The 23,788-nt window shown below is 43.5% G+C and overlaps 3 protein-coding genes across 15 annotated transcripts in view; 2 read left to right on the forward strand and 1 right to left on the reverse strand.

Moving 5' to 3' along the window:
• LOC139537369 (transcription initiation factor TFIID subunit 1-like) overlaps positions 1-1,554 on the forward strand; it is a 55,192-nt gene extending 53,638 nt beyond the window's left edge. For all 7 annotated transcript variants that reach the window (XM_071338594.1, XM_071338597.1, XM_071338595.1 and 4 more), the window contains 2 exons: positions 190-364; positions 497-1,554. In XM_071338594.1, the coding sequence (XP_071194695.1) occupies positions 190-364; positions 497-719 (398 nt within the window). In that variant the 3' untranslated portion in view covers positions 720-1,554. The remainder of the gene's footprint in view (positions 1-189; positions 365-496) is intronic.
• Positions 1,555-1,675: 121 nt separating this feature from the next.
• Positions 1,676-14,215, forward strand: LOC139537371 (uncharacterized). 2 transcript variants are annotated; one of them, XM_071338601.1, is made up of 7 exons: positions 1,676-2,225; positions 2,354-2,536; positions 2,767-2,857; positions 4,685-4,761; positions 4,886-4,957; positions 13,460-13,613; positions 13,823-14,215. In XM_071338601.1, exons 1-7 carry the CDS (start codon positions 2,059-2,061, stop codon positions 13,934-13,936), a joined length of 858 nt encoding a protein of 285 aa, XP_071194702.1. In that variant the 5' UTR covers positions 1,676-2,058; the 3' UTR covers positions 13,937-14,215. The 2 variants fall into 2 exon arrangements, with proteins under 2 accessions (XP_071194702.1, XP_071194703.1); XM_071338602.1 differs by having other exon boundaries at positions 2,092-2,225; positions 2,446-2,536.
• Positions 14,216-16,918: 2,703 nt separating this feature from the next.
• LOC139537324 (zinc finger protein 711-like) lies at positions 16,919-23,528 on the reverse strand. 6 transcript variants are annotated; one of them, XM_071338510.1, is made up of 10 exons: positions 23,291-23,484; positions 21,411-21,484; positions 21,067-21,141; positions 20,880-20,977; positions 20,320-20,715; positions 20,053-20,205; positions 19,830-19,967; positions 19,545-19,679; positions 19,252-19,395; positions 16,919-19,125 (listed from the first exon to the last, which is right to left on the reverse strand). In XM_071338510.1, exons 4-10 carry the CDS (start codon positions 20,956-20,958, stop codon positions 17,948-17,950), a joined length of 2,223 nt encoding a protein of 740 aa, XP_071194611.1. In that variant the 5' UTR covers positions 20,959-20,977; positions 21,067-21,141; positions 21,411-21,484; positions 23,291-23,484; the 3' UTR covers positions 16,919-17,947. The 6 variants fall into 6 exon arrangements, with proteins under 6 accessions (XP_071194611.1, XP_071194608.1, XP_071194609.1 ...); XM_071338507.1 differs by having other exon boundaries at positions 20,320-20,766; XM_071338508.1 differs by lacking the exon at positions 21,067-21,141 and having other exon boundaries at positions 20,320-20,766; positions 20,880-20,974; positions 23,291-23,528.
• Between the last annotated feature and the right edge of the window lie 260 nt (positions 23,529-23,788).

Genomic DNA, 23,788 nt, shown 5'->3' on the forward strand with positions numbered 1-23,788 from the left:
TGAGTCGCACTAGGGTGGAGATTGTCATAGGATGGAGTGAGATTATAAATAGAGATTAAATTTACATTAAGAAGTTCATCAAGGTTAATTAAAACCTACATCCTATGATTTGAGGATATCTGTAGGACACTACAGACTGTATGTGAGATATGAGGTTCTAATGGTGTATCCGGCCCTGTCCCACTTTAGCGATCCACCTGTCAGAGAGTGGCAGTGACTCAGACAGAGAGGTGGAGGTGCGTCCCCCGCCCCCTCCCAGACCTCACCAAGAGACGGCCCGCATGGGCCTGGAGCAGGACGACAGCATGATGTCATACGGGGAAGATGTGCCGGATGAGACCCACCTGGAGGACAGTAATGTCAGGTACAACATGGAGCCGTCAACCACCATGGCCGACATTATGTACATGGTGGATTTGCATCGTTGTTTGGCTCTTGGGCCCTATTAACCCATACTTTATACCCATCCCTCTCTTTCTCTCCCCCTTCCCCATAGTTATGGGAGCTATGAGGAGCCGGAGGGTCAGACCCAGACCCAGACCTCCAGCATGGGCAATGGAGAGGGCTACGGCATGAGTGAGGAAGAGGAGGAAGATGAGGAGGCAGCTCGGAGGAGAGGTCCCAGTGTGCTTTCCCAGGTGCAGCTGAGTGAGGATGAGGAGGACAGTGAAGAGTTCAGGTCCATCGGGGGTGACAGTGACATGGACTCAGACAACTAGAGAAGTGTTCCACCACACACACACACACACACACACACACACACACACACACACACACACTTAAAGACGCAATTGTGCTCTACAATCATTATAACAGACAGATCCACATCCATACACGTGAGTTCAGGCTCACTAAATGAATACACCTTAAACTTGCAGGCTGAATTACATGCACGTACTGTCATCATAACTTTATCTCATGTCAGTCAATCCCCCAATGATAGTTAAGACTGTTTGCTGTCCAGTCATTACCACACCTATGAAGTCTCTATGATAAACTCCTGTGAGATCAATATTGTGGCAGGATTAAATTGGAGTTGATGCTTTAAGTCAATGTTTTCTACTGGTTATGCTCTTTTCAGTGTACCGACACATGTATATATTTTTTTACAATTGAATAACATTTTATTTTATGGTTGTGCAGAACTTTGGCCAAAATGAAGATATTTCAATAGTCAGCTTTGACAATTGTTTGTTTTCAGTGCCAGGTCTCATCTCAACCTTTTGTCTTGAGACACTGGGTTGAGTGATGGAAAAATACTGTTATTCCCCATTAACTATTATGATTGCAGCCTGGATTGTCAGGCATTTGAGATGTTTCCAGCACTGTTACTAGGAAACTCAAACTTCCAAGGAGATCCTAAATAAAAACCAGAGATAAGACCATCATCTTTTCATTGTTTGTTTTTGGGGATAAATGTTAGCTGTATCTGATGTAACCACGTTGAAGTTGTCCTTTCGTGTTATGCTGTGTTGCTTATCGAAAGTAAGAGGCACTGTTGAATACCAATCTGCACTAACGCATTAACAATAATATTAAATGTTATTACAGAAAGTCTGTTGTGTGTTATATGACCAAGGTGCTTCCTGTTTCACTGCTTTTCCCTATCCTGCCATACCTTACAGGCTTGCCCTCGTTCATATCTTAGAACAGTGGTCATACAAGCTGAACATGAACTCTGCTCCACCGTAAACTCATTATTATTGTAAGGAGTCACGTAGATAGTGTGTGTTGAGTATAAAATAGTACAGTACGTGTGTGAAGATGAAGGCCTATAGTTTGCTGTGTTTAATATTTCTACTCCCTGTCACAGTTATTGGACAAACGACACCAGATCGTGAGTAGCAATTATTTTCTGTTGAAATCTGTAAAGAAAGCCTGTCTTTTAGTATGAGTAGGATATGTATTACTGTAGCATTGAATCAGATGACATCTCTAAAATGAACATGTAAATATACTGTAGGTTGTCCTGCTGCTTTTTGAGGTTTTGGGGGAGGAGTAGGTTAGGCCCTCTGTTTGAAGGTAGTGCTTTTTATCAAATTGTGTCTTCATTTTCTCATGATGTTGCTGGGCCAAATCACTATCACGTTTCAGTTACATCTTTTCTTTTTACATCCAGCAAGTTGTGTAACAGTAGATGACTTTGAAGTGTGCACAGGAACTGCATATACATGCAATGCTGAGAAAAGCAAATGCTACTGTAAGGACAAGAAACCTTTCTGTAGGTACGTTTCAGCGCTTCCCACACTTGGCTCTACAGCTTTATCCTCAATATTTGTTTATTTTTTGAATTCAGACATTTTAAATTGTTACATAAATATGTCAGTTACCTCTGTTATGCTGTTCTTTTCAGGTGTAACAACTACATAGACAAGTGGTACATAGGGGAGAAGTGTGACTTTGAGTGGACCATATTGAACTTTGCCCTGGTATCATCTCTACCAGGACTGGCCCTGGCTGTTATTGTTGGTGTGATGGTCCAGTGTGTTCATTACTTAAGGAAACCAGCAAAGAAACAAAAGGATCGGACAATGAGGTGAGAGGGGGAGAGGGTTTGGACAAGATAGAATTCAGAGGCTCAATATTTCCATGTGTTTTGCACAGTGTATGGCACCTAGTATCAAGAAGTTGGCTTGTTAAAAAATAATAAGAAAAAGAAAATAAGATGTTGGGCATTAACTAAATAGATTCATATTTGTCCACAGTCTTGTTTCAGGTTTTAAATGACTACTCATGTCTTTATAATGTCATTTTCACTTGTTTCAGTTACACAAACTATGCAATGTCACCGACAACATATTATGAAAATAATCAAGATGACATGTTCTCCAACACAGTGTTTGCCTCAGACATGCCGGTGAGTAGCTTGAGTTCCTTTACTCTCCAAGGTATTAGATCATTGGTATTTCCAATGGTGATGTCACATCCAGAGATCCTGCTAAGTTAGGGTTTCCTTATCTCCCAGTAGTGATACCGTTTGTGAATCATTCACCTCACCATCATTCACCCACCATCTTTTTTTTTGTCACACCGGATAGATGCATTGAAATGTTTTGTTTTCAAGCCTCTCAAAAATGTTTTCTTGCCTAGCATCATTATTTGGAAACGGTATATTGATGATATTTTTGTTCTATGGAGGGGTGATGCAAAACAGCTCCAGGCATTCCATGCTTTTCTTAACTCTTGTTCTGAGCATTTGAGATTTACTATGCAATCTGACACACGTCAAATCAGTTTCTTTGATCTTCTGATTTTGTGTAAAGATAATGTTCTATACACTGATCTTTACAGGAAACCTACTGGCCGTAACAGTTTGTTGAGGGCTGATAGTTGTCACCCGCTTCCCTTGAAAAACAGTTTTCCCTACAGCCAATTCTGTCGAATCAAAAGAATTTGCTAAAAACAATCAGATTTCGACAGAAATATGGTTGAGACGCAAAGAAAATTAAAGGGGGGGGGGGGGGGGGGTACAAAAATTGTCAAATTAATACTGCCATTGAGAAAATTCGAAACAAGACATTACCTTTTTTCAAGGACAGTCTCGCAAAAATAATCATTCTAACTACCCGCTATTCAAAATGCTCTGAACAAATTAAGGGAATTGTTCACAAACATTGCCACATTCTAAGATCCGATGATAGTATCGGTAATGTGTCTTCAGACCTTCCCTTGGTCGTATTCTCGCGGGGCAGAAATCTCAGAGATCAGTTGGTAAACTCTGATTTACCACCCCAAGATATCCCTGCACAACGTGTATTTGCGCCCCTATTGGATGGAAACTACAAATGTAATGGCTGTGCTCAATGCAATGGCACTTATAAATGTAGATCCTTCAAACACCCCCAAACAGGGAAACAGATCCCAATCAAAGGTGTTATAACGTGCTCCACTAAGGCAGTTATTTATCTTTTAACTTTTCCTTGTGGTAAAAATTATGTGGGTAAAACAAAACGAATTTCGGAGCGTCGTAGCACCATTAGGTGCAAAAACTCGTCTTATCCAGTTGCTGACCACTTTTTGGAAGCAAACCACTCGATTTCGTCTCTATGTTATATACATGTCATCCTCCCTAGGATAGGGGTGACCTCAATAACTTATTGTTAAAACGAGAGGCTGCCTGGATCTTTAATTTAAAGACCCTTGCTCCCTTCGGTCTCAACGTAGACTTTGATCTGAAGCCATTCTTGTGATTTTGCTGTTGTAAATGTTTGTAGGCTTATGTAGCCAAATTGTATCTATGATCGTAGCCTATCCATTTGTTTTTTTGTATGCTATTTTAATATATGAGAATTAACCAATGATATCAGGCCAATAACCGGCCATGATTACAGACACCTGTGTGTGTCTTTTGACACTATATAAACGAGTCACCCCACAATGTTTGTCATTATACCCTGATGAAGACAGCTTGTCTGGCGAAACGTTGGACATTATCATTTTTGCATCTGACTCCTAGGGTGTGCGGCTCTCCTTTATTTTTCAAGATGTCTTCCACACCATCTCTTTAAGAGCCATTTGAATCTACTGTCTCTCCTGGACGTGGTTTGTGTCGTCCAAGTAGTGTAGTGTAAAGATGCCATAAGTGCAGATGCAGAGCAGATACATTCAGTAATAGACATGGCTGTCAATGTTGCATAGTAAACATGGCCCTGAGCAACAGTCTCTATTTTTCTTATTTCTTCAGAATCGGCCAAAGCCCCCCAGTGTCCAGCCCACCCAGGAGAGGTTTCCCATATCCAACTTACCCAACCGCCCTTACAGGTTAGCTGTCTGAACACAATTCAACATGCCATTGGTTTTCACCTTCATTATAGGGGCCCTTATTATAGTGTCTGCAATGTTATAATGTGCTTTCATTGAAATGTTGATCTCTCTACTCTCTTAGCCTTCAACCAAACGGCATGCGGCCCACTTTAGATAGATTGTCTTTGACCAACCCTACAAGCCAGCCATACAAGTAAGAACCTTGGTGTTGTTTGTTTTTGGTCTGATACTTTGTTCAATGGCAGTGATGTCATACCCATTCTGTGCGTATAACCATGTTCTGGGTGGTGGACTAAAAATGGAAACAAAATTAGAGACGACAACAGGACAACGCCCCCTCGACAGTGAATGAGTAGTCACCCAGTGATTTGAGCAGCATGAGTCATGATGACACGGACATTATCCTTATCAAATCTTATTAGTCACATGCGCCGAATACAACAGGTGTAGACCTTAGTGAAATGCTTACTTACAAGCCCCTAACCAACAATGCAGTTAAAAAAAAGTATGAATAAGAATTGAAAGTAACAAGTAATTAAAGAGCAGCAGTAAAATAACAATAGCGAGACTATATACAGGGGGGTACCAGTACAGAGTCAATGGGCGGGGGCACCGGTTAGTTGAGGTAATATGTACATGTAGGTAGAGTTATTAACGTGACTATGCATAGATGATAACAACAGAGAGTAGGGGGGGGGGGCAATGCAAATAGTCTGGGTGGCCATTTGATTAGATGTTCAGGATTCTTATGGCTTGGGGATAGAAGCTGTTTAGAAGCCTCTTGGACCTAGACTTGGCGCTCCGGTACCGCTTGCCGTGCGGTAGCAGAGAGAACAGTCTATGACTAGGGTGGCTGGAGTCTTTGACAATTTTTAGGGCCTTCCTCTGACACCGCCTGGTATAGAGGTCCTGGATGGCAGGAAGCTTGGTCCCAGTGATTTACTGGGCCGTTCACACTACCCTCTGTAGTGCCTTGCGGTCGGAGGCCGAGCAGTTGCCATACCAGGCAGTGATGTAACCAGTCAGGATGCTCTGGATGGTGCAGCTGTAGAACCTTTTGAGGATCTGAGGACCCATGCCAAATCTTTTCAGTCTCCTGAGGGGAATAGGTTTTGTCGTCCCCTCTTCACGACTGTCTTGGTGTGCTTGGACCATGTTAGTTTGTTGGTGATGTGGACACCAAAGAACTTGAAACTCTCAACCTGTTCCAGTATAGCCCCGTCGATGAGAATGGGGGCGTGCTCGGTCCTCTTTTTCCTGTAGTCCACAATCATCTCCTTTGTCTTGATCACGTTGAGGGAGAGGTTGTTGTCCTGTCACCACACGACCAGGTCTCTGACCTCCTCCCTATAGGATGTCTTGTCGTTGTCGGTGATCAGGCCTACCACTGTTGTGTCATCGGCAAACTTAATGATGGTGTTGGAGTCGTGCCTGGCCGTGCAGTCATGAGTGAACAGGGAGTACAGGAGGGGACTGAGCACGCACCCCAGAGGGGCCCCCGTGTTGAGGATCAGCGTGGCGGATGTGTTGTTACCTACCCTTACCACCTGGGTTGGCCCGTCAGGAAGTCCAGGATCCTGTTGCATAGAGAGGTGTTTAGTCCCAGGGTCCTTAGCTTATTGATGGTGGAGCAGTAAGACGTGCTTGTTTTCATCCCATGTAAATCTTGTATTTTTCGGGGGGTTTTGTATACATTTCATTATCTCAATCTCTTTTTTCCTTTTTCGAATTAAATATACCTTCCTGCAACCCACCTCACCCAATGTGGTACGGATCTGCTATAAAAATAAAAAAAATTAAGACCTTATAACTGGAACCTCCATCAGCAGCTAGCCAGGTAATTAGCTACTAGCCTTTTAGTCATTGTTAGCCACTGCTAGTGGTCTTTACCTTTTGCTCAGACTCCAGCCGCTTTAGCCCGGATAGCCCGGATAATACCTGCCGGGCTGCACAGCACGATATCAGCCCTGAGCATATCGGACTGATTCCCCCCCCCCCCCACTACATCACCAGGTTCCTGCCGCAAGCTCTGGACGATCACACTGGATCTTCGCTGCTAGCTAGTTACTACCGAGTGGCTGACGCCCTTGTCCAGAAGCATGCACCAGCTAGCCTCGAGCTAGGACCATTTCCCGGCTAGCAAACGAAGTACACCAACTACAATACCTCTCTTGCCAATTGGCCTGGAACCTTTGTCGTCACGGAGCCCCGCCGATCCATCACGACTGGTCTGCTGACGTAATTCGGCCGATGTGCGCTCAACCGGCCTCCGCGTCGTGGATGTTGGTGTTGATCCATCTGCTAGCCCAGGCCTGCTAGCTTCCTGAACGCTGTGTCTCCCGCTCGCCTTACGTAGTAATCGACTACCTGAACTGCTCCCTGTTTCATCTTTGCTGCTCATTGGACCCTATGATCACTCAGCTACACAGCTGATGCCTGCTGGACTGTTCATTAACACGGTACTTCATTTTGTTTATCTGGTATTTGTTTACCAGCCTTGAACTCAGGGCCTGTGTGTAGCTAACTGACCCTCTCTGCCCGTTCATCGCCATTTACCCATTGTTGTTGTCCTAGCTGTTTACCCGTTGTTGTCTTAGCTCTCCCAATCAACACCTGCCTTTCTCTAATGTCAATATGCCTTGTATACTGTTGTTTAGGGCAGCTCTTATTGTTTTATTTTACTGCGGAGCCCCTAGTCCTGCTCAACATGCCTCAGATAGCCCCCTTGTCCGAACCCCCACACATGCAGAGACCGCACCTAGCTTAACTGGCGCCTCCAGAGATGAAACCTCTCTCATCGTCACTCAATGCCTAGGTTTACCCCCACTGTACTCGCACCCTACCACACCCTTGTCTGTGCACTATGCCCTGAATCTATTCTACCACGCCCTGAAATCTGCTCCTTTTATTCTCTGTTCCCAAAGCACTAGACGGCCAGTACTTATAGCCTTTAGCCGTACCCTCATCCTACTCCTTCTCTGTTCCTCTGGTAATGTAGAGGTTAACCCAGGCGCTCTCATTTGTTGACTTCTGCAACCGTAAAAGCCTTGGGTTCATGCATGTTTACATCAGAAGCCTCCTCCCTAAGTTTGCTTTATTCACTGCTTTAGCACACTTTAGCCAACCCTGATGTCCTAGCCGAGTCTGAATCTTGGCTTAGGAAGGCCACCAAACATTCTGACATTTCCATCCCCAATTACAACAATTTCCGTCAAGACAGAACTGCTAAATGGGGCGAAATTGCAATCTACTGTAGAGGTAGCCTGTAGGGTTCTGTCATACTATCCAGGTCTATGCCCAAACAGTTCGAGCTTCTACTTTTAAAGATCCATCTCTCCAGAAATAAGTCCCTCACTGTTGCCGCTTGTTATAGACCCCCCTCAGCTCCCAGCTGTGCCCTGGACACCATATGCAAATTGATTGCCCCCCATCTATTGTCAGAGTTCGTACTGTGTCGTGGCAATTTCCTGTATTACCAAATGAGGAGAGTTACATACCACACACCAGTCAGAGTTATACTTAAACTTCATCTTTAATAATATGAGTTTTACCATAGCCCTGTGACTTTCAACAATTCACTATCTATAATGAATTGTTGAGAGTCCCAACATAATGGCAACTGAGATCTTTTATAGCAAAGATACACCCCTCTCAACTTACATGCCGAACCACAGATCTTAGGAACTCTTCACAAAGGGCCTTTTACTTGAGAAAGGAGTATCCCTTAGCCAGATTGCATTCGCTATAAATTATCGCTCAGTTTGGTCTCTAAAACGAGGTTCTAATCTCGTTCCTGGTACTTCATAGTACCAAAACATTACCTCATCCAAGGCATAACTCAATTGTCAACTCTATATACTCCCATCTCAAGTAAACCCCCTCTTCTCCCCACTCCTGGACAAGCTCACTGAGGGGAGTGACTTGCGCACAGACATTGTGGAGCCAAGAGATAATTGGTTCCCCCTTAATCACGCCATCCCTTCACATGGTTTAACAGATACATTCACATATGAAGACAATGTTCCATTCTGTACTCCTCCCTTTCTGATATTCTGCATATTACCAGAGACATGTAAAAGACAAGCCTGACCTCTCCCCTCTCTGGGCCCCAAGTGACTGAGCACTAGCTGAGAAGGGTAAAGTGCAACTGCCAATAGTATAGTCCAATGGGATACATTCCAATGACAAGTATCTCACATAAGCATATTATGTAAATAAAACATCTTATTTATCTATGTTACCCAACTAATTCTGATTAATCCGCCACACTGCTAGGTGACCTAAATTGGGATATGCTTAACACCCCGGCCGTCCTACAATCTAAGCTAGATGCCCTCAATCTCCCACAAATTATCAAGGAACCTACCAGGTACAACCCCAAATCCGTAAACATGGGCACCCTCATAGATATCATCCTGACCAACCTGCCCTCTAAATACACCTCTGCTGTTTTCAACCAGGATCTCAGCGATCACTGCCTCATTGCCTGCGTCTGTTATGGGTTCGCGGTCAAACGACCAGCCCTCATCACTGTCAAGCGCTCCCTAAAACACTTCTGCGAGCAGCACTTTCTAATCGACCTGGCCCAGGTATCCTGGAAGGATATTGACCTCATCCCGTCCGTAGAGGATGCCTGGTTGTACTTTAAAAGTGCTTTCCTCACCATCTTAAATAAGAATGCCCCTTTCAAAAAATGTAGAACTAAGAACAGATATAGCCCTTGGTTCACTCCAGACTTGACTGCCCTTGACCAGCACAAAAACACCTTGTGGCGTACCGCAGTAGCTTCGAATAGTCCCTGCGATATGCAACTTTTCAGGGAAGTCAGGAATCAATACATACAGTCAGTTAGGAAAGCAAAGGCTAGCATTTTCAAACAGATATTTGCATCCTGCAGCACTAATTTCAAAAAGTTTTGGAATACTGTAAAGTCCATGGAGAATAAGAGTACCTCCTCCCAGCTGCCCACTGCATTGAGACTAGGAAACACTGTCACTACTGATTAATCCATGATAATCGAGAATTTCAATAAGTTGGCCATGCTTTCCACCTGGCTACCCCAACCCTCGGCCAACAGCTCTGCACCCCCCGCAGCAACTGGCCCAAGGCCCCCGCCCTGCTTCTCCTTCACCCAAATCCAGACAGCTGATGTTCTGAAATAGCTGCAAAATCTGGATCCCTACAAATCAGCTGGGCTAGACAATCTGGACCCTCTCTTCCTAAAATTATCCGCCACCATTGTTGCAACCCCTATTACTAGTCTGTTCAACCTCTCTTTCGTATCGTCTGAGATTCCTAAAGATTGGAAAGCGGCCGCGGTCATCCCCCTCTTCAAAGGGGGAGACACTCTTGACCCAAACTGTTACAGACCTATATCCATCCTGCCCTGCCTTTCTAAAGCCTTCGAAAGCCAAGTGAACAAACAGATCACCGACCATTTCGAATCCCACCGTACCTTCTCTGCTATGCAATCTGGTTTTCGAGCTGGTCACGGGTGCACCTCAGCCACGCTCAAAGTCCTAAACGATATCATAACCGCCATCAATAAAAAACAGTACTGTGCAGCCGTCTTCATCGACCTGGCCAAGGCTTTCGACTCTGTCAATCATCGTATTCTTATCGGCAGACTCAGGAGCCTTGGTTTCTCTAATGACTGCCCCGCCTGGTTCACTAACTACTTCTCAGATAGAGTTCAGTGTGTCAAATCGGAGGGCCTGTTGTCCGGACCTCTGCCAGTCTCTATGGGGGTGCCACAGGGTTCAATTCTCGGGCCGACTCTTTTATCTATTTATATCAATGATGTCGCTCTTGCTGCGGGTGATTCTTTGATCCGATTAGCATCACTACTCTGGACGGTTCTGACTTAGAATAACTATAAATACATAGGTGTCTGGCTAGACTGTAAACTCTCCTTCCAGACTCACATTAATAAGCATCAATCCAAAGTTAAATCTAGAATTGGCTTCCTATTTCGCAACAAAGCCTCCTTCACTCATGCTGCCAAACATTCCCTCGTAAAACTGACTATCCTACCGATCCTTGACTTCGGCGATGTCATTTACAAAATAGCCTCCAACACTCTATTCAGCAAATTGGATCCAGTCTATCACGGTGCCATCTGTTTTGTCACCAAAGCCCCATATACTACCCACCACTGCGACCTGTATGCTCTCATTGGCTGGTTCTCACTGCGTATTCGTCGCCAATCCCTCTGGCTCCAGGTCATCTATAAGTCTTTGCTAGGTAAAGCTCCGCCTTATCTCAGCTCACTGGTCACCATAGCAACTCCCACCCGTAGCACTAGCTCCAGCAGGTATATTTCACTGGTCATCCCCAAAGCCAACACCTCCTTTGGCCGCCTTTCCTTCCAGTTCTATGCTGCCAATGACTGGAACGAATTGCAAAAATCACTGAAGTTGAAGACTTATATCTCCCTCACTAACTTTAAGCGTCAGCTGTCAGAGCAGCTTACCGATTGCTGCAGCTGTACACAGCCCATCTGTAAATAGCCCATCCAACAATCTACCTACCTCATCCCCATATTTGTTTTAGTTTTTCTGCTCTTTTGCACACCAGTATTTCTACTTGCACATCTGCACATATATCACTGCAGTGTAAATTGCTAAATTGTAATTACTTCGCCTCTGTTGGCCTAATTATTGCCTTACCTCCTTACTTAATTTGCACACACTGTATACAGATTTTTCTATTGTGTTATTGACTGTACGTTTGTTTTTCCCATGTGTAACTCTGTGTTGTTTTTGTCGCACTGCTTTGCTTTATTTTGACCAGGTCGCAGTTGTAAATGAGAACTTGTTCTCAACTGGCCTACCTGGTTAAATAAAGGTGAAATTAAAAAATTTAAAAATGTATGCGCTTTTGAGGCCACTATGGTGTTGAACGCTGAGCTATAGTCCATGAATAGCATTCTCACATAGGTGTTCCTTTTGTCCAGGTGGGAAAGGGCAGTGTGGAGTGCAATAGAGATTGCGTAATCTGTGGATCTGTTATGGCGGTATGCAAATTGGAGTGGGTCTAGAGTTTCTGAGATAATGGTGTTGTGAGCCATGATCAGCCTTTCAAAGCACCTCATGGCTACAGATGTGAGTGCTACGGGTCGGTAGTCGTTTAGGCAGGTTACCTTAGTGTTCCTGGGCACAGGGACAATGGTGGTCTGCTTAAGACATGTTGGTATTACAGACTCAGACAGGGAGAGGTTGAAAATGTCGGTGAAGACACTTGCCAGTTGGTCAGCGCATGCTCGCAGTACACGTCCTAGTAATACGTCTGGCCCTGCGGCGTTGTGAATGTTGCCCTGTTGAAAGGTCTTACATCGGCTGCGGAGAGCGTGATCACAGTCTTCTGGAACAGCTGGTGCTCTCATGCATCCCCACAGTGTTATTAGCCTCGAAGCGAGCATAGAAGTAGTTTAGCTCGTCTGGTAGGCTCGTGTCACTGGACAGCTCTCGGCTGTGCTTCCTTTTGTAGTCTGTAATGGTTTGCAAGCCTTGCCACATCCGACAAGCATCACAGCCGGTGTAGTAGGATTCGATCTTAGTCTTGTATTGACGCTTTGCCTGTTTGATGGTTCATCGGAGGGCATAGCAGGATTTCTTAGAAGCTTCTGGGTTAGAGTCCCGCTCCTTGAAAGGGGCAGCTCTAGCCTTTAGTGCAGTGTGGATGTTGCCTGTAATCCATGGCTTCTGGTTGGGGTATGTACTTACGGTCACTGTGGGGATGATGTCATCGATGCACTTATTGATGAAGCCAGTGACTGATGTGGTGTACTCTTCAATGCCATCGGAGGAATTCCGGAACATATTCCAGTCTGTGCTAGCAAAACAGGCATGTAGCTTAGCATCTCCTTCATCTGACCATTTTTTAAATTTATCGAGTCACTGGTGCTTCCTGCTTTAATTTTTGCTTGTAAGCAGAAATCAGGAGGATAGAATTATGGTCAGATTTGCCAAATGGAGGGCGAGGGAGAGCTTTGTATGCATCTATGTGTGTGGAGTAATGGTGCTCCAGAGTTTTTTTCCCTCTGGTTGCAGATTTAACATGCTGATAGAAATTTGGTAAAGACTGATTTGAGGTTCCCTGCATTAAAGTCCCCTGCTACTAGGAGTGCCGCCTCTGGGTGAACGTTTTCCTGTTTGCTTATGGCGGAATACAGCTCATTCCAGTGCGGTCTTAGTGCCAGCATCAGTCTGTGGTGGTATGTAGACAGCTACAAAAAATACAGATGAAAACTCTCTAGGTAGATAGTGTGGTCTACAGCTTATCATGAGATACTCTACCACAGGCGAGCAAAACCTCGAGACTTCCTTAGATATCGTGCACCAGCTGTTATTTACAAAAATACATAGTCCGCCGCCCCTTGTCTTACCTGATGCCGCTGTTCTATCCTGCCGATACAGCGTATATCCATATCCATCATGGTCATTTCTCTTTCGTCATTGAAGAAAGGGAAAAGTCCACGAGTATGCGACCCAATTTAGATAGATCATCTTTATCCAACCCTGAAAGCCAGCCATACAAGGAAGCCTCTCTCTGTCCTTTGATTTGTGTGTTTTCAATCTGATATAGTTCTTTGTTCCATGACAAGTTACGATTGGGTGCCCTTTGAACTACATTATTATGATTGTTTTTATATGGTTTGTCTGCTTCGGAAAGTTGACTAGTTTTCTGGATTCAGCTATGCTACAGGTATGACGCAGCCCCTGGGTAACCCCTATCCCAAGTCTCCATCGCCAAGGAACCCGTATGAAGACAGAGCGCCACCTCCAGACTGTTATGACGACCAGCACATGAGACCAACACAGCCCCCACCAGGACACAACGGCATGATGGTGAGTCATTGATTCCCCCTACTGAACAGTAGGATGAATTCAACTGATCAACTGGACAAGTAAACTGCAGGGTGAAACTGTGGCTAAAACATTTGGTTTTGATCTTAGCCTAAAGGTCAAATATTAGTTAGACCCTAGGTGACCAGGCTGAAATAGAAAAGCAGAATTTTGCACTGTGTTTTGACATGAGATCTGTTTCTATCTTCCAGAGAGAAGGCATGTCTGGGTATCCTGCGCCCAGTTCACCTGCTCCCCTCTATTCAGCACCAGAGTACAACCTCAGTTCCCAGTTTCCCAGAGCCCAGATAGGGAGACACTACTGAGGACAAACAGGAGTGACCATGGCCTGAATTAGAACGCCACCAATTTCACTATCACAATTCAAAAAAGTTCAACTCGTATATAATTTAAAGTGAGTGGAAAATGTAAACATTCAAGGACTTTGTAAACTTTAATTTAACGTACTAAAAAATGTATTGTGGCTGGCTGCTAAGTTTTATGAGTAATCCCCATTGACTGATTATGAAATTTGCTCATATTTTTGCAGTTTTAAGATTTATTGTTTGACAATTTTGTAACTAATAAAGGCTATTATTCCTAGATTCAATCCGTAGCGTGGATCAACACTAAAGCGCGATTGAAATGTAAAGGCAATGTTCCGATGTTTCAATTTCCGATCGCTTTAACTCGGATCTCCACACTACAGATTGAGTAGTCAATTCCAATTTCATTTGAAATTCAACTTCAATTCAAGAATTTCATAATCAGTCAATGGGGATTACTCATAAAACTTAGCAGCCAGCCACAATACATTTTTTAGTACGTTAAATTAAAGTTTACAAAGTCCTTGAATGTTTACATTTTCCACTCACTTTAAATTATATACGAGTTGAACTTTTTTGAATTGTGATAGTGAAATTGGTGGCGTTCTAATTCAGGCCATGGTCACTCCTGTTTGTCCTCAGTAGTGTCTCCCTATCTGGGCTCTGGGAAACTGGGAACTGAGGTTGTACTCTGGTGCTGAATAGAGGGGAGCAGGTGAACTGGGCGCAGGATACCCAGACATGCCTTCTCTCTGGAAGATAGAAACAGATCTCATGTCAAAACACAGTGCAAAATTCTGCTTTTCTATTTCAGCCTGGTCACCTAGGGTCTAACTAATATTTGACCTTTAGGCTAAGATCAAAACCAAATGTTTTAGCCACAGTTTCACCCTGCAGTTTACTTGTCCAGTTGATCAGTTGAATTCATCCTACTGTTCAGTAGGGGGAATCAATGACTCACCATCATGCCGTTGTGTCCTGGTGGGGGCTGTGTTGGTCTCATGTGCTGGTCGTCATAACAGTCTGGAGGTGGCGCTCTGTCTTCATACGGGTTCCTTGGCGATGGAGACTTGGGATAGGGGTTACCCAGGGGCTGCGTCATACCTGTAGCATAGCTGAATCCAGAAAACTAGTCAACTTTTCTAAATTGGGTCGCATACTCGTGGACTTTTCCCTTTCTTCAATGACGAAAGAGAAATGACCATGATGGATATGGATATACGCTGTATCGGCAGGATAGAACAGCGGCATCAGGTAAGACAAGGGGCGGCGGACTATGTATTTTTGTAAATAACAGCTGGTGCACGATATCTAAGGAAGTCTCGAGGTTTTGCTCGCCTGTGGTAGAGTATCTCATGATAAGCTGTAGACCACACTATCTACCTAGAGAGTTTTCATCTGTATTTTTTGTAGCTGTCTACATACCTCATGAAGTGGAGAATTTAAGTTAAATTCAATTCAAATTTCAACAATCTTCAAGTGGAATTAGACTGTGTTGAATTGTTAAAAAAAAAAAAATATTAAATGTAGTCTTTGGAATTTCATTTAATTGGAATTCAATATTGTACATTTCCGAGTTAGTATCAAAATTGGACTGCAGGATTTGTTTTAAATCATTTCAACTTATATTTTTATATTTACAGTATAGCTACACTGTATGAATAGTGACATAATCAGCCTGAAGGAATTAAATTTGAATTGGAATATACAGTATCGAACATTGGAATTTAATTATCTCTAAATTCAAAGACTGACCGGGAATTTGAATTGAATTAAATGGAATTTACAGGGAGAGGGAATTTTATTAGAATTTAATTTGTTGAATTGACCCCAACCCTGCTATGTAATAGGCTAGTCTGATTTGTTACAATTTTTTGGTCATGAGGGTTATCTGCCAGTGGTTCCCAAACCGTGGGTCAGTACTAGGGGAGAACGACTGCCCCCTCTCATTGAAGCCACGGTAGTTCAAGGCTAACCGCAGTACTGCAGGCATTGTTAGCAGAAAACATGATCCCCCCATTATAGTGAATTATAACAGATTGTTTTTAAATCGCACACAGAAGTTATAAGGATAATTTAGTTGCTAATGGCAGCCTGCTGTACCCCGGTCGGCCTTCAACTTGAGTTACTCAATGAGAGCGTGCAGCACTGAGCTCGCATGCAACGTCACTTCCTGGAGTAGCTCACACTGCGCATGATAGGTCTCCATGAGGCACCTAAAACCTGTAAATGAATTACCTCTGGTTCGTTCCTATGTGGAAAATTAATGGGGAAATAATAGGATTTTGTTATAAACGCAGAAAATAAGGTCTGAGGTTTACACAGCTTAGGAGATCTTATACGTTTTGTTTATCCAAAAACACAATTTCCACATAGGCTTTGTCCAACGAACCATGGTGGAGTTGGTGCCTACAAGAAAACAACATTACTATTTGTCTTACAAAGGAATGAATGGTGTCACGTGATCTAGGACTTTGACGGTCGCAGGGGTCCAGGTGTGACGTTTTTTGTGCATTGCAAAAATATATATATGGAAAAACACTTTGTGTAAACTTAAACGACTAAAACCAAATCGAAAGTATGTAGAAAAGATAATGGACATATAATACCCTATAATCTGAGAATTTACAATCAGCAAAATAAACGCTAGATAATCAGGCACCCATTGATTTTATATTTGAGGATAAGAACACGTCAAAATGTGTAGAATTGACGGAAATTAGCTTAAGTGAAAATTCTCAGCTCCTTGGAAAAATGTATAGAATTGCAACCTATTATTTCAGCGCCATGGCAAAATGTGTAGAATTGCTGGAAATTAGCTTCAAAACTGCACAATCTTCTCTGCTGCCAAGATGATGTTCTATGTATGTTTTTTTCACCGCTCAACCCTTATGGTGGGTCGCGACTCAAGACACCTCAATTGGTCGGTCACAAAGCAAAAAAGTTGTATACAATGGTAAGTCAAGCAACATCAATTAAAGATACTTTCAAAAAGAACATTTATTTTCTACAAATCAGATGTTAATAATTTTAAATCAATAAACAAAATACAATCTTAATTTCACCTCTAGGTCAATCATGGGATAACTTGGTGTCAGCAGTCGCCCTTATTGTAAGATGCAAAACACTGTCATCTTAACACAAATCCACTTGTTGGTACATTCTTTGTTACTGAATGATGGCAAAAAGAGTGAATGAAAGTAATAGGTTGAGGTGAACAATTCATCAGGAGATGTCTTTATTTACTAAAGAAGCTCCTAATATTTCAGTTGACAGACAGAGAATAGATAACACTGATTTGGATCTGATACATGAGACATTCCTGATAGTAAACATTTTATTGGCTTTGAGCAACATGATTTTACCAGATTTTACCACATGGGAAAAATTAAAACCCCTGATTGTTTGACAAGCGATTATTTCAAAGCATAAAGGACAAATACAAGTAAAAAGCTGGGTTGTCCACATCCCCTTTTCATGCTTTTGAATACAGAGAAAACTGATACAGATGACTGTTTATGTTTGAAATTAGAACTGGGTCTTTAAATGCATGTTTTTCACAATTTGCTAGCAGTAGCATTACTAAAAATCATACAATGACTTGTCAGATAATGGTTACCCCAAGTTCAACAGTGAGAATACAGTCAACAGATAAACACGCCATTAGTTAAAATCAAATTACAGCATTATCTTACCACTGATACTGCATATGACAAGTGGTGTGCTATTCAAACAACCCAGACAAGCATACTACGGTACTGAGAAAATGTGTGCTTTCAAGCAGTGTTCTGATTCAGGATTTACCTGACTTGAGGTTTGTTTGAATAGCACCCCAGGTTTGAGTACTAATGGTGATGTGAGGACAAGTTAATAAATTACTAATGCAGTTCGAAGAAAATGTGACAATTGTCATCCTTTATTTATCACATTGAAATAATTGTATTTCCCTGCTCTATAGTGAGTGAGAATCAGATTGTTCTGAATATGGGAAAGGGTGTGTGAAGAAGCACTTTACATTAAAACATCCTTGTGATGCCGTGCAATGTGCTGGCTCTTTTCAGAGGGCCTACGGAAGCCTTTAGTGCAGTAGTCACAGCGGTGGGGATAGTCCTTGGTGTGGATGGATATGACGTGCCGTTTGAAACCTGAAGCGTCCGAGGAGCTGTACTCACAGTACTGGCACTGGTACACTTTCCGCCCACTGTGGGTCTTCATGTGCTTCTTCAGTTCCAGCTGATGCCTGAAGCCCCGTCGGCAGCGCTTGCACTTGAAGGGTAAGTCTTTGGTGTGGACGGACAGGATGTGGCGACTGAGTATGAAGGGGTCTGGGGTCTTAAAGTCACAGTGGCGGCATTGGTGCAGCCTGGCACCTTTGTGAGTCTCTGTGTGTTTTTTCAGCTCCGAGGGCCGGTGGAAGCCCTTTTCACACACGTCACACTTGTGAGGGAAGTCCTTGGTGTGCACGGAGATGATGTGGCGCTTCAGGTCGCTGGAGTTGGTGCTCTTGTGCTCGCAGTGCGGACACTGGTGCGTCTTGTGGCCCTGGAATATCTCCATGTGCTTCTGCAGCTCCCGCTCGTCAGAGAAGGCCTGGGGACAGTGGCCACACTTGAACGGCAGCTCCGCTCCATGCTTGCTCTTTATGTGGGTCTTCAGGTTAGACTGGTCGGCACAGCAGAACTCACAGTGCTGGCAGTGGTAGGGCTTCTCACCCGTGTGGGTCCTCATGTGCTTTTTGAGCTCAGAGGGGTGGCGGAAACCTTTAGCACACTCCACACACACATGGGCAAAGCTCTTGCTGTGGACAGCCAGCAAGTGGCGGTTGAGAAGGCCCTGCTCGGCTGTCTCATAGTCACAGTACTTACAGTGGTGCAGCTTGGGCTCCTGGTCACGTAGGATGAGCTTATTGGAGCTGAGTGGGCTCTCCACACAGTAACGCCTTGTGACCTCAGTGAATTCTGAGACCCGGTCACTCTTCACTATGAGCTTGTGGCCCTCCAGGTGGTTGTGGAAGTTTACCTTCTTGTTGGTGGTGAAATCGCAGTCTGTGCACTGGTACTTCTTCTTGAAGATGTGGTCGGGGTGGTTCTTCATGTGGATCTTCAGGAAGCCTCGCGATCTGAACTTCTTCCCGCAGATGTTGCAGGGGTACACAGTCAGAGGCTGGCCATCTGGACCAATGATCACAGCTGAGGAAAAGTGTGGAGGCAAAAAAGAACAGGAATTGTTAGGCCTACATCTAAAAAAGAAAAGTATAATCTTACAAAATGATGCAAGCTTTTTGAAAATGTTTTAATGAACATAGAACCCCATACCTGTCTGACACTGACGTGTCTCTCCCTTTTTCTTTTTCTTGATCTTCTGTTTGAGAGCTCTACTTGTACTCAGGCTGTCGCTGATCTTCAGGTAATGTGTCCCTGTGTTGTTCTTGTTCTCCAGCCTGGAGTCCAGACTGTTACCTAAGGAAAATTATACACCAATTCAACACACCTAAAAATCGTGACATGAACAAATCTAAATGTTAGGCTAAATGTAGAATTATCTTACGCCATACTGAATGTATGTCTCTGAGGAACTTGTGTCTATGGAGAAAAGGAGTAGGCTTTACCATAAGCTGCAGCCCAGGCAACAGTGCCGAAGTTCTTATTGTGGCTGGAGTCATCCAGTGAGTCCTGGATGGCAGGGGCATCCTCCTCTCCCACTATCACCTCCATGTACACCTCATCCGCCATCTCAGTGCAGTCTGCTCACAGAAAAGGAGGAAGGAAAACTCAGTCACTTAATTTAACACTGCAACCATCTATTGGGACAAAAATAATAAGGCAGCCATATCGTTTAATATGTTGTGCTGTATAAGGGATTGGAGGAAAGGCTGCTAATTCAGGGGACTCACTGATCTCTGAATCCTCCTGGGACGGGTCTTTCACTGCCATGTAGACCATCTTCTCTCGAGACAGCTTGCCAATGCCCCCAGTCTCCAGCACTGCGTGACCGTTGTGGAAGTCGCTCTCAGCTACAATCTCTGTGCCACCTGCACTCACAGTAAATGTCTGAATTCAGGGAAACTGAACAGAGGTGTATCTTTCAAATTGATCGGAACTTGTAAGAGTCCTTACCTATGTCAACATCATCATCAGCCTCTGCCTTGAAGATGTAGACTTTGATGCACTCAGAGTCGTAGTCACCCTCTTTGGAGCCATCCTCCATCACCTCAGAACCCATCTTCAGGGGTGTGTCCTCCATGTCCAACTTCTCCCCAACATCGTCCACTGCACAAACAATAGCACACTCATCATTATACACTATCAGATTCATCCTATTATTAGAGTCAAAATTTGTGTTGGAGCAGTCTAGTAGTACCAAGAAAATAAGACGTGTCTTACAGGAGATCATCAGGTAGTCCTCGGAGACGCTCTCTCCAGCCTCGTTGTCCGGCTCCTGGATGGTGACTGCAGAGTCTTCAATCTCCTCCTGCTCCTCCACATACGTCTCTGAGTTGCAGTTGGAGACCATGACCTCCTCAGTGACAATTTCAAACACCTGGTCAGGAACCCTATCAGATTCCTCTATGAGATCTGTTGTCAGCACATGGTGATGGTGGTCAGAATCCAGCACGTCCTCAATGGCCACCTCGGCCCCCAGGACCGACTCAGTCATGATTATGCCGTCAGGCTCGTCGCTGCAGCAGATGTCTGGCCCCTCTACAACCTCTGACCCCAGGTCATGCTCAAACATGATTCCCTCCTCGTCAGTCACCACGTCTGACACCAGCACCGCCTCTGGCACAGAAACCACAATGTGATCATCGTCAATGTGGGCCATTCCTGCCACTGGGGAAGTCAGGAGGAACTGTTACTCTTATCAGTTCGAGCACACACAGATACAATCAAATAAACTAAAGGCCATGTACTATTAGTTCTCTGCATTGATGGAGTGGACTTACCAAAATCCTGCATTATCATTGTGTGTGGCATCTTTGAGTCTTGCATCTGAAAGTTCAAGACCCCTCCACCGTGGTCCATTCTCTTTTTATCCTGTCTGCTACAAACACAAATGAGGAGGATTCTTTTATTTTTCTTACTAGCTCTGACTTTGCTGGTTGCTACTTTATTGAGGAAAAATGTACTTACTATGACTGTGATATGTGATTGTCCAACCTAGCTATGAATGCACTAACTGTAAGTCGCTCTGGATAACAGCGTCTGCTAAATGACGTAAATGTAATGTAAATGATTAAGTTGATCTAATTTTATCAGATCAATTAGGACCTCTGTCAATACACAACTCATTACAAATGTATCAACATACTGATTCAATGCTGAATAAACATTAACATTGAATAATGCATTGTTGGGTTTGGAGCTTGCAAGAAAGACATTTCACTGTACTCGTTCATGTGACATTAAAACTTTAACAAAATGTTAACACTGAAAGATTAAAAACACATTGCTAATGACAGTATTTCACCACTCACATTTGATTCTGAGCTCTCAAACCATCAGGGAAGTGTTATGTTTTTTTTTTAAATCAGCTAGGGAGGAGAAACACCTGAAATAGAGAAAAGAAAAACACATAAAATCATTGAAGCTGATATCTGTTATCTATCCTGAAATATAATTGTGGTAATGGAAATAAAGAAGACTGCTATAATCCTTTATTACTTATAAGAATGTGCCTTTATAATGTCTTAGTATCAGGAGACATTATGGTTTGGGGGCGGAAGGTAACCTAGAGTTTAGGCCAGTAACCGAAAGGTCGCTGGTTAGAATCCCCGAACCAACTAGGAGAAAAATCGGTCAATATGCCCTTGAGCATGGCACCTTAGCCTAATTGCTTCTGTAAGTCACTCTGGATAAGAGTGTCTGCTAAATTACAAAAATGTAAAAATTAGAGAGGGTAAACTATTGGATAAATGCAGAAGTATATTATGTTATTACGTTGTTGTTTTAGGTCTCTCTTTATGTAGTGTTCTCTCTCTTGTCATGATGTGTGTTTTGTCATTTTTTATTTTTTTATCCCAGCCCGTCCCCGCAGGAGGCCTTTTGCCTTTTGGTAGGCCATCATTGTAAATAAGAATTTGTTCTTAACTGACTTGCCTAGTTAAATAAAGGTTAAATAAAAAAACAAGTAACGTGGTTGATGATGCAATGATAAATCTAATGGGAAGCAAAAAGCTACAATGTGTTTATATTCACACACTCACAGGTGATACTCCTTGGTTTGGATACATTGAGTAGACTGGTGTTACAAGTAATGGGACACTTCTGGCACCAACAAATACATGCCTCCAGGACTAATTTGTCAATGTAACATAATTTGCACTGTGGGTGACAGTAATGGGGCGGCAGGTTGCCTAGTGGTTGGGGCGTTGGGCCAGTAACCGAAAGGTTGCTAGATCGAATCCCCGAGCTGACCAGGTAAAGATCTGTCGTTCTACCCCTGAGTTCCCCGGGCGTCGAAGACCTGGATGTCGATTAAGGCAGCACCCCGCACCTCTGATTCAGATTCCCTACTGAATCAATACCACTTTATTACTTATAAGAATGTGCCTTTATAATGTCCTAGTATCAGGAGACATTATGGTTTGGGGGCGGAAGGTAACCTAACGTTTAGGCCAGTAACCGAAAGGTCGCTGGTTAGAATCCCCGAACCACGCTAGCATAGATATTGCTCCTAGTTCTATCTGTGTCTGTGGTTACAGTGACAGATACGGGAAAGTAGCTGGCAAGTGATTCACACGCACTGTTTTCGCCCAATGCAGTAGTTGACTGACCGTAGAGAGCGCGCGCAGACGCATTAAATATGGCGGCTTCTGTTTACATTGTGGACACAGAACCCCGACAACAAAGGCGCTTGAGTGCGCACGGCGAATTTAGCAAAATTAATGGCTATGAATGAATGATAAGCATAAATCGAATCTATGCTAAATATTTAATGAAATCCAAGCTATGCGCTTGTTTCAAGACTCCAACAACAAGCGTGCAAGACTGACGCTCTGCGAAATCCTGACCGCAATGCATATTTTCTGCCCAGTCTGGGCCATTGTTGGGCTAAATTAGCGAGCTAACTAGCTAGCAATAGCATTCCCAGCAATTGCAATCGATATCATTAGTAAAATAAACGCAGTAAACCTACCATACTTTCGAACGTGTGCACTGGAAGATGGCACAAATGACTATCGTCTTACAAAAGTCACAATATATTTCCGAGCGAGCTAGCTATGTCGTTAGTTAGCATAGCTATCGACGGCTAGCTAGCAGTCATTGTTGTTGTTTTTTCGGCTTGGGTGGAGGCCCATAGGCCTTCGTGACAAGGCCCCATCGTCATATCGCATTAAATGTAATATATACTTACCAAATCAAGTCACTACTGTCTTGTTTTAATTCCACTTTTCCGGTTTGAACAGTATTTCCGCAGTCGTATTATTAAATTTGGTTATATTTCTCATGGTGCGAATGCAAGGCCTGTACAACATTCTAGATCCTGAAGGCTGTTTTTCAGGCCTGGACCAATCACGTAGCTCGCTGTTAGCTCGGAAGGGTGGGGGCGGTGGGGAAGTAGGTGACAAACTGCACTCGGTCTTCAACAGTTGATTCTAAAACTGCTGGCCCGTTTCTTACAACTTCACATACGTAATAATATAATTGTAAGGAATAGAAACATTGAATGAATGTGTCTGTATGCACCAACTGAAAGGTGGCGCAGTAGTGTATACCACAACTGATCAATATGCAACAAAAACTAAATAGGGCTCAATACTGTAACTGTCCTCAAAGTGTTAAATTATGATAGTTTCAACTGAAACATGTTGTGGTATAACTTTTAGTATGCAGAATTAGATGGTGTTTACAA

The sequence above is a fragment of the Salvelinus alpinus genome, chromosome 13 (genome assembly GCF_045679555.1).
Source record: "Salvelinus alpinus chromosome 13, SLU_Salpinus.1, whole genome shotgun sequence".
Classification (NCBI taxonomy): Eukaryota; Metazoa; Chordata; class Actinopteri; order Salmoniformes; family Salmonidae; genus Salvelinus; species Salvelinus alpinus.